The sequence below is a fragment of the Salvelinus fontinalis genome, chromosome 27, assembly GCF_029448725.1.
Source record: "Salvelinus fontinalis isolate EN_2023a chromosome 27, ASM2944872v1, whole genome shotgun sequence".
Taxonomy (NCBI): domain Eukaryota; kingdom Metazoa; phylum Chordata; class Actinopteri; order Salmoniformes; family Salmonidae; genus Salvelinus; species Salvelinus fontinalis.
The window spans coordinates 10,864,801-10,875,283 of NC_074691.1; the positions used below are offsets into that span (position 1 = coordinate 10,864,801).

A 10,483-nucleotide genomic window follows, 5' to 3' on the forward strand; every position below is an offset into this window, starting at 1 on the left:
CTCAATGACTGTTAGCTAGCTGCACATGCACCCCTCACTGTGCCATTCTTCTGTCTGCCAAGGCTGAAAACATTATTCTGAACACTTTGGGCCAGGGCTTTATTGAATTACATCTAGCTTGCCTTTGGTTTTCCCACACATGTCCCTAATATACTTCAACACATGATTTGGGTTGGGCTAACTAATACCCTCTCTGACAGTACTGCCAATATACTGACCAAAACATTTAAAACTGTAGCCAAAAGAGGATACCTCATTTATGAATGTAGCCCACACAACTTTCATCTTGCATGGCTGCCTCCAACTTCTTCTCATATCACGCAGGGAGTTGGAAGGTGAATAATCATCGGTGTTGTAGTCGAGTCACTAAACCTCGAGCCCGAGTCAAGTCCCCTGTGCTTGAGTCAGAGTCGAGTCACGATACCCTATGGCTGAAGTCCGAGTCGAGTACAAGTCACCAATGGTTTAGTCCATCAATTTATAATAGATCTTATTATACAATTGTTTCTAGTCGCCATCCGATGGCAGTATATCGCCACTCCCTCATGAAAAAACAACTAATGTACTAGTTATCATTACCTCACAAGTTCTACACATTTACATTTACATTTAAGTCATTTAGCAGACGCTCTTATCCAGAGCGACTTACAAATTGGTGCATTCACCTTATGACATCCAGTGGAACAGCCACTTTACAATAGTACACAATACCTGTTTAACTACTTATTTACTACATATATGAATGGTAAGTCCGGCTCTCAGCTAATTTTTTGTAATCGCCCACTGATATTTCTGTAGGTTTTTTATTGCAGAGTAAAAACTAAAGGGAGTTTTGTCAGAACCTGGCGATGAGATGCAGGGGGGAAAGTGGGAGGTGGGTAGAGCGAGACGACAAATTCAAAGACAGCATATTTGTCTATAATAAAGGGGAGAGACAAATAGATAGACTGCTGTTTTACCATTAAACTCAATACTAGTATTGTTTTCAATTTCTTAAAGCAGTTTGTGTTTCTTCACCAGCCAAAACGAAAAAGTAAGCTGGTGACTGGTGGTTGTGGGGAAGCGAGAGTCGCTTGTGCGATGTGTTGCCTGATTGTCGGAGCCGGAGCAGTCTGCCTGCCCACAATCATCACTTGCTCCCTTGCAGCTCACCAGCTGATGTAGGCTGTGTCCTTTCACTGCCAGATAGCAGAACCCTTGTTGCTCTGCGCATCCAGTGCTGCTAATATTCTCCTTATCATAGTACCCTATCTAGGCCAACTGCAAATACAAGTCACTTGAAGGCGAGTCACCAATGGTTGAATCAGAAGTCATGAAATTCTGGACTCTGTCCTGACTACAACACTGGGTATCATGCTATTTCAGTGACATACGGCTTGAACTCATGGGGAGGATGACACAGGGAATCCCCTCTGCAGTGCATAGACAACTCATGCTTTCCATGCCCACTACCCAGCTAACAATTCTAGGTACAGAGGTTTTTGTAATATTACCCGTGATGTTCCCCTAATGTTTGAGTGTCTAGTTTTTCGTTAGTTGAGGGAACATTCTATGTTAGCAAAAACGTTAAAACATTTTTAGCATGTTTTGGTGTTAAAATTGAGAATGTTCCTTTAATGTAAAACATTACTTATCTAGAACGTGGTTACAATATTCTCAGAATATACAATGTTCTAGGTGCGTTTTAAGAACATTCATGTGTCTGAGGGTTAAAGTTGTGGGAATATTTGTTAGCTAGGTACATTTATTTAGTGTACCAAAGCTGCAAAAAAAACTACAGTCAAAAGGTTAAAATATGGGCAAACATGGTGGGAAATCATTCAGCTGCCCATTAAAAAAACAGAGAAAGGGGGTTGGGGTATAAGTCAAACCAAAATACAAATATACTTATAGAACGTTACTGACTGGGCACTTAGTTATGTGTGTATGGAGACTGATTTGGAAATTGCTGTGTAGACCAAAATACAGAATGTTGCCCTATAGGAATCGAGCAGTTCAGGCTGAAATGTTTTATTATTCATAATGAGCAGTGTTCTCAGGTTATGTAACACTGTGTTACTTCCAGGTAATTAGGGTAAACATCCCAGGATATTTTTTCCCCCATGTAATGTGAGGGCTGAGTCCCTAGTGCTGCTCTCTCAGACATGGGTGGTGGTGGGGTAGTAGGGGCCACAGTGACAGGTATCAGGGCAGTCCAATACCATTTCAATTGAGTCAATTCATGAAATTAACTGACATTTATTTTTCAAAGAAGATTTTCCAATTCAGTATATTGATGGGGAATTGAAATGGAATTGGCCTCAACCCTGTTCCTCTCCCTCTCTCATCGGTGTCTGCTCCTCTCCTTGTCTTTAGACTTCTTGGGTGAGCGACTGCGGCTCCTCCCCGGGCGGTGCTTTTCACGGGACTTGCTGTGCTTGTGGTGGCTGTCTCTTTCCCTGGAGCGAGAATGCTGCCGGTCTGTCTTTTTCTCCCGCCTGGGCTCCTCACTGTTCCACTGTCGGTATAACATAGGGAGAAAGAGGGTTGACAAAGGTTCAAGAGAAATCTTTGGTGGTGCTGAAACAAAGCTCTGTGGAATGACTCAGTATAGCTCGAGTGACTGGTGTCCCAACTGCTGAAATGACAAGCCATTCCCAAATTACATGAGTCATGCTTACTCGAATGCTCTTACTGAACATTCTTGTGAAAGAAAGTACATGTGCCCACAAGGAAAATAATTAGTTCAAAAGCCATTTTCGGGCAACCTTGGATTTCCTGGTGTCCTCGTCATCGGAGTGATCGTGTTTCTTATCCTTGTGTTTTTTTTCAGCATGCCGACGGCTTGTTCCTTCTTCCTCTTCCTCTAAAAGCAGGTCGTACTTGGAGCTTTTGGGAATGTTTAGAAAAACTTGAGGAAGTAAAGTGTGTAATTCCAAGTCTGCCAAGTCTTTCAGAGAAATGTAATTTCCTCCAACAGAGAAATGTCTTCACAATAGTTTACCTCTCTGTCCTGATAGCTATGTGAAATGGTGCACAGTTGAGTTTAAGTATTTTACACTAACTCATATTCTCCTCTACATATTGAATAGCAAATATAAACACATTTAAGGATACTCCTGCTTAGGTTTGACTTTATCCTTAAGAGCTAATTTGGATCCCACGTCTTTTTCATAGGCCTTGAAGTCATCCTTGGTATACTTTCCACCTAGAAAACAAAAGATATTGTGAAGTTCTTTACTTAGCAGAGGTGAATGGCACATCCTTTAGTTTAAGTGCCTTATTAGGGCTTAATTGAGTCTCTGAAAGTATACATAACGCATACTTTATGGATCACACAAAACCTTTAAATAAAAGTCCAAGTGAGTTATGTTTTAATAAGTGTTTACCTTTGCCTTTCCATTTGATCTTTGAAACAGACTGGCTGAAGTCCACGTGTATGCGCCTGTCATCTATGAGCACGTTGTCCATCTTGAAGAAGGCCTTTTCACAGTCCTCCTCCTGTGCACAGAAAGGACATCAATTGCATCTAAAAGAGGGTAATGTGAGCCGTTATGGGTCTAGTGAACAACGGAATTAATTTCAGTAAACAAAACCATATGACCATTCAAATGAATTAATTTGTACCCTCTCAATTCTGACTAACTGGTGCCATCTATTGATATTTTGCACAACTGCACTTGAATTGTTCAAAAAGGAATCTTTATCTTTATATTTCTCAAGTCTTGATTTGTATAATGAACAAAAATATAAATGCAACATGCAACAATTTGAACGATTTTACTGAGTTACAGTTCATATTAGGAAATCAGTTAATTTAAATTAATTCATTAGGCCCTCATCTATAGATTTCACGACTGGGCAGGGGTGCAGCCATGGCCAAGCCAATTAGCCTGGGAGGGCATGAGCCTATGGCCTGGGAGGGCATAGGCCCACCCACTGGGGAGCCAGGCCAAGCCAATTATAATTAGTTTTTCCCCACAAAAGGACTTTATTACAGACAGAAATACTCAGTTTCCTGGGTGGCTGGTCTCAGACGATCTCGCAGGTGAAGAAGCTGGGCTGGCGTGGTTACATGTGGTCTGCAGTTGTGAGGCCAGTTGGACGTACAGCCAAATTCTCAAAAATGTTGTTGGAGCTGGCTTATGGTAGAGAAATTAACTTTCAATTCTCTGGCAACAGCTCTGGTGGACATTACTCCAGTCAGCATGCCAATTGCACAATTGCAAAACTTGAGACATCTGTGGCATTGCGTTGTGTCAAAACTGCACATTTTAGAGTGGCCTTTAATTGTCACCAGCACAAGGTGCACCTGATCATGCTGTTTAATCAGCTTCTTGATATGCTACACCTATCAGGTGAATGGACTATCTTGGCAAAAGAGAAATGCTCACGAAAGGGGATGTAAACAAATTTGTGCACAACATTTTAGAGAAAAACTTTTTGTGAGTAAGGAACATTTCTGGGATCTTTTACTTCAGCTCATGAAACATGGGACCAACACTTTACATGTTGCATTTGTATTTTTGTTCAGTGTACTTATGAACCTGAGTGGAGCAATGTTCAACTTTTATTTCCATGCATAATCAAAATAGGGCTAAAATGATTTTATGATAACTCATGGTACATAAAGCAATCACGTGAAAACCAAACCAATACACACCTTTTCAAACTCGATGAAAGCATAGCACAGAGACTCTCCTGACTTCCAGTCTCTGATGATCTCACAGCTGTAGCAAAATAAGAACCTGTTAATCATGGTACAGTTCACCAACATTCAATATTTCCATTGGTTACGACCAGGTCTATTTAAAATTAAATATGTATCGTAATGTTATGAGGCCAGTATATTGAAATATACTATTTTACCACTTAATAAGTCCGAAGCGGGAGAAAATGATCTCCAGGTCCTCATCTGTGGTCACAGGGTTCAGCTTACACACAAACAGCACATTCTCAGGAGGTTTCACTTCTGCATCAGGGAGATCACCCACCTACACAAGCACATACACACGTCAAACCACAAAACTCTTATAAAACCACCATATAATGTTTACAACACTAATATGTTCACTAGCTAATTAACTACTACAGTAGAAGTACTGCTGGGTTCTTCAACAGCAATCTGTACAAACAAGTGGTAATGTTGAGTGTTACAAAATCCCTTCTGCCATCACTCCTGAAAGTATGGACATCCTCTACAAGGCTAAGTGGACCGAACCACAAGACCACCCCCCCCTCACCATCTCCAGCAGGATAGCCTGGGTCTTGGCCTCCTTCTCCTTCAGCAGCTCATCCAGCTCCTCAGCCTTCTTCCCATCTGTGTCGTTGATCACTTCATCAGCTCCAATACGACCACTCTGCACACCAAAGAGGGGACAGTAAGGCTAGACGTCAAAAGTTGCATCGTTCATTGTTTTCTGGTACTGGAGACAATAATGAACTAACTTAAACCTTATAATTTTATATTAAAGTAATATCGTTTACAATACTTTTGCTCTGAAAGGGAGATATGCATTGCTTTTAATTCAACGGTACAGAAAGTGTCCAGTCACACACATCCAGCTGTTCCTTGGTAGGCTCAGGGGAGCGGTCAGGCACGGGCAAGTCAGCAGGGTCATCGAAAGGATCTTCCAGGATCACAGTGTGGTTTATTCTGCAATGACAAAACAAGTATTATACCTATTTTCTCTCCACCTTATACTGGGACGTCTATCTGAGTAGGTCATTTTATTGACAACACTGTAGCAGGGTTTACTTTCGGAAAATGTGCCGCCGGACAATTGACCGGCCGCATTTTAAAACTACAATATGCAACTTTTTGGGCGACCTGACCAAATTTGCATAGAAATGTGAGTTATAGATCTGTCATTGAAAGCAAGTCTAAGAAGTGGTAGATCTGTTCTGTTTGTGCTATTTCTATGCTTCCCTTTCACGTTTCATTTTAGAGAGTGTTTTACTTTCGGTTTTGTATATCAGCTTCAAACAGCTGAAAATACAATATTTTTGGTTATGGAAAATATATTTCACAGCGGTTTAGATGGCACAATGATTATCTACACCAGGGGTGTCAAACTCATTCCACGGAGGGCCTTGTGTCTGCAGGTTTTTGGTTTTTCCTTTCAATAAAGCCCTAGACAACCAGGTGTGGGGAGTTCCTAACTAATTAGTGATGTTAATTCATCAATCAAGTACAAGGGAGGAACGAAAACCCGCAGACACTCGGCCCTCCGTGGAATGAGTTTGACACCTGTGATCTACACTATGCTTGCTTGTTTTGTCACAAACTGAAATTAGGCCAACTATTAGACTTTTTGCAAATAGGAAATAATTTCTGCATATTGCACCCTTAATTTACCAGACATTTGAGAAATTTACCGGACCTACATACATTGGGTGCGTAACCTGATTAGGGCGTCCACCCACAGTGGTCAGACTGACTGACAGAAATCGCATTTAGATTACAGTAATTCATATTAACAGAACATGGAAGTCGAGGATGCAACGATGTGCGGTCCTTCTTACCTAATTCTGATGCGCACTTTGAAGATGTTAGAACAACTGTCCACATTTACTTTTCATCAGTCAACAAGATGAGTAACGAACAGCAAAATCTCTAGCCTGAACAAAAATATAGTTACAGTTCAGTTCAGGCACGACTCCAACACCCTCATCAAGTTTGCCGTTGACACAACATTGGTAGGCCTGATCACAGACAACGATGAGACAGCCTATAGGGAGGAGGTCAGAGACCTGGACATGTGGTGCAAGGACAACAAGCTCTCCCTCAACGTGATCAAGACAAAGGAGATGATTGTGGACTACAGGAAAAGGAGGACCGAGCAGGCCTCCATTCTCATCTACAGGGCTCTAGTGGAGCAGGTTGAGAGCTTCAAGTTCCTTGGTGTCCACATCACCAACAAACTAACATGGTCCAAACACACTAAGACAGTCTTGGAGAGGGCACAACAAAACCTATTCCTCCTCAGGAGACTGAAAAGTTTTGGCATGGGTCCTCAGATCCTCAGAAGGTTTTACAGCTGTACCATTGAGAGCATCCTGCCTGGTTGCATCACTGCCTGGTATGACAACTGCTCGGCCTCCGACCGCAAGGCACTACAGAGGGTAGCGCGTACGGCCCAGTACATCACTGGGGCCAAGTTTCCTGCCATCCAGGACCTCTATACCAGGCCACAAGAGGAAGGTCCTAATACATGTCAGACTCCAGCCACCCTAGTCATAGACTGTTCTCTCTGCTACTGCACGGCAAGCTGTACCGGAGCGCCAGGTCTAGGTCCAAAAGGCTTCTAATCAGCATCTACCCCCAAGCCACAAGACTCCAGAACAGCTAATCAAAGGGCTACCCAGACTACCTCTTCTACGCTGGTGCTACTCTCTGTTTATTATCTATGCATAGTCACTTTAACTCTACATACATGTACATAATACCTCAATTACCTCAACTAACCGGTGCCCCCGCACATTGACTCTGTACTGGCACCCCCTGTATATAGCCTCGCTATTGTTATTTTACTGCTGCTGTTTAATTATTTGTTACTTTTATTTAAACATTTTTACTTAAGACTTGTAAGCATTTCACTGTTATATTCGGCGCATGTGACAAATACAATTTGATTTGATTTAAACGAAATCAGTGAATTGAAATAAATAAATTAGGTCCTAATCTATGGGTTTTCACATGACTGGGAATACAGATATGCATCTGTTGGTCACAGATACCTTAAAAAAAAAAGTATGGGATGTATATGGATCAGAAAACCAGTCGGTATCTGGTGTGACCACCATTTGCCTCTTGCAGCGCGACATCGCCTTTGCATAGAGTTGATCAGGCTGTTGATTGTGGCCTGTGAAATGTTCTCTCCTCTTCAATGTGTGTTTTGAAGTGTTTTTATTTTATTTAACTATGCAAGTCAGTTAAGAACAAATTATTATTTACAATGACGAGTTGCGTTGCTGGACATTGACAGGGACGGGAACATGCTGTCATTCACGTCGATCCAGAGCATCCCAAACATGCTCAATGGGTGACATGTCTGGTGAGTATGCATTCCATTTCCAGCTTCCATGAACTGTGTACGGATCCTTGCGACATGGGGCTGTGCATTATCATGCTAAAACATGACGGGATGGGAGTGGATGAATGGAAAATTGCCATTGATAAAATGCAATTGTGTTTGTTGTCTGTAACTTATGGACACCCATACCATCACCCCACCATGGGGCACTCTGTTCACAACGTTGACATAAGCAAACCACTCGCCCACACAACGCCATACACACTGTTTGCCATCTGAACGGTACAGTTGAAACCGGGATTCATCCGTTTCAAGCGTGCCAGTAGCCATCGAAGGTGAGCATTTGCCCACTGAAGTCGATTACGATGCCGAACTGCGGTCAGGTCAAGTCCCTGGTGAGGACGACTAGCACGCAGATGAGCTTCCCTGAGACAGTTTCTGACAGTCTGTGCAAAAATTATTCAGTTGTGCAAACCCAATGTTTTATCAGCTGTCCGGGCGGCTGGTCTCAGACGATCCTGCAGGTGAGGAAGCCGGATGTGGAGGTCCTGCGCTGGCGTGGTTACACATGATCTGCGGTTGTGAGGCCGGTTGGACGTACTTCTCTCTAAAACAACAAATTCTCTAAAAAAACCTTGGAGGTGGCTTATGGTCGAGAAATTAACATTCAGTTTTCTGGCAAAAGCTTTGGTGGACAGTTTTGCAGACAGCATGCCAATTAAAAACTCCCTCAACTTGAGACATCTGTGGCATTGTGTTGTGTGACAAAACTGCCCATTTTAAAGTGGCCTTTCATTGTCCCCAGCTCAAAATGTAATGAACATGCTGTTTAATCAGCTTCTTGATATGCCACATTTGTATACTGTACACATATTGATAAATAAGATACATAACAAATATACTGTACACATGCGCCAATTTAATTTCACTAAATAATGTAAATTAACCTATAGACCAATAAGAATGACCAGTCAAATGTATTTATATCGACAGGTATTTACATCAATAAATAGGCTAAAAAGCATGATCTTTTATTAAAAATCCCTTTGCGAAATAATGCTTTTTATCCTATTAATTAATGGGAATACCAGTCGATGTAAATACATTTGTTTGGTCATGATTATCGGTATATAGGTTAATCTGGCCGGTGCCAATTTTATTTATCGGCTTTTCTATTTATTTATTTTAAACCGACCAAAAGCAGGCTATTACCATCTTACGGAAACCCTGCACTCTAGGTATTCATGGTACAGTGAGTGTTTATTATATATATTTTTTTGTATAAAATTCGATTCTAATCTCCCTCTAAAATGGCTACATTAAAATATAATAAAAGGAAATTCAATTTGCTGACCTGATATCCTGAAAAGGGATAAAGTCCTTGTCAACGAAGGTCTCATTGATCTTGGCCAAGACATCCATACCCTCTGACACCTCTCCGAACACAGTGTGGACCCCATCCAGGTAGTCCAGGTTCTCACCAGTGGTGATCAGGAACTGGGGACCAAGGAGATTGTTACAGCACAAATAAAATATTTCAGGTGCTTGCCATCTGTCCTACCCGAATCAGTAGGCTAACATTGTGGCTTTCAAACTGATAGCAGTTAAATACTGAGGAGGTGGATGGCAGTTTTACCAACCTGAGAACCATGTTGGTCACTGCCATTGTTCACCATGGACACCATCCCCTTCTTTCTGTGTTTGATCCGTGGGTTTTTCTCTGCATCATAGAAGCGGGCCTGGTCTCCATATAGTTTACTGAGGGTATAGAAAATAAATCCTCAACATTCCTGTGAGATATAAACAACAGCTGTGATGATGATTTTGGACAATGCTGTTTCTGCTGAGGAAGAGGACTTACCCATAGACAGATTCTCCACCACGGCCAGTCCCAGTGGGATCTCCAGTCTGCACAATAAAATCTCTCTGGACATTGTGGATGAGGCAGTAATTGTAGAATTTGATTTTGCATAACTTCAGGAAATTCAGGGATGCTAGGAAAAAAAGGAGCTGATCATCATTATGAGAACACATCATAAGACATTAGGATTTCCTTTTCCTGAGTTTCAATGATTGCGCCACATCAACACAGAGTGAACTATCAGATGAAGTGTCCCCAAAGCAATCTTATCTTTTTAAATGTTTGTTAGCTAGCCGAAATATAAATGTAACAAAACTTAGCATTTGCTATCGCTGGGTAAATGAATGGTTGGCTATCTTGTTACCTAGCACTTGCTAGCAGCAACTTAAGGCGATATTTGACTTTCTGAGAAGCTTTAATTATTACGAAATGTAGGCTGTGTAACCAAATATTAGCGTTGGATGTGTTGGTGCATGTTTTCTTACTTTTAGGCCTTTCTTCTGTGAATAAATCAATGACGATATCACCCAATGTTGTTTCAAGAAGAACCGCCATGTTTGCAGGGTGACTGCGCAGCTGCGCACGCGCTCTTGTTTGGTTCCGGTGT

General features: G+C 41.7%; 1 protein-coding gene across 1 annotated transcript; it reads right to left on the minus strand.

Annotated features, from left to right (window-relative positions):
- Positions 1–1,994: 1,994 nt before the first annotated feature.
- Positions 1,995–10,471, minus strand: ppil4 (peptidylprolyl isomerase (cyclophilin)-like 4). The gene is made up of 12 exons (XM_055884666.1): positions 10,362–10,471; positions 9,877–10,009; positions 9,656–9,773; positions 9,370–9,512; positions 5,539–5,635; positions 5,223–5,339; positions 4,849–4,973; positions 4,643–4,709; positions 3,369–3,480; positions 3,097–3,187; positions 2,748–2,868; positions 1,995–2,497 (listed from the first exon to the last, which is right to left on the minus strand). The coding sequence occupies exons 1-12, from the start codon at positions 10,429–10,431 to the stop codon at positions 2,324–2,326; spliced, it is 1,368 nt and encodes a 455-aa protein (XP_055740641.1). The 5' UTR covers positions 10,432–10,471; the 3' UTR covers positions 1,995–2,323.
- Positions 10,472–10,483: the final 12 nt, after the last annotated feature.

What these genes read in the sequence shown, in the direction of transcription:
- ppil4 (XM_055884666.1), bottom strand. Translation starts at nt 10,431, where the DNA reads ATGGCGGTTCTTCTTGAAACAACATTGGGTGATATCGTCATTGATTTA. An exon ending in CGCTTCGGACTTATTAAGTG is followed by an intron (nt 4,710 to 4,848) that starts GTAAAATAGTAT and finishes ATTTTGCTACAG; the next exon opens with CTGTGAGATCATCAGAGACT. An exon ending in GATCAAATGGAAAGGCAAAG is followed by an intron (nt 3,188 to 3,368) that starts GTAAACACTTAT and finishes TTTGTTTTCTAG; the next exon opens with GTGGAAAGTATACCAAGGAT.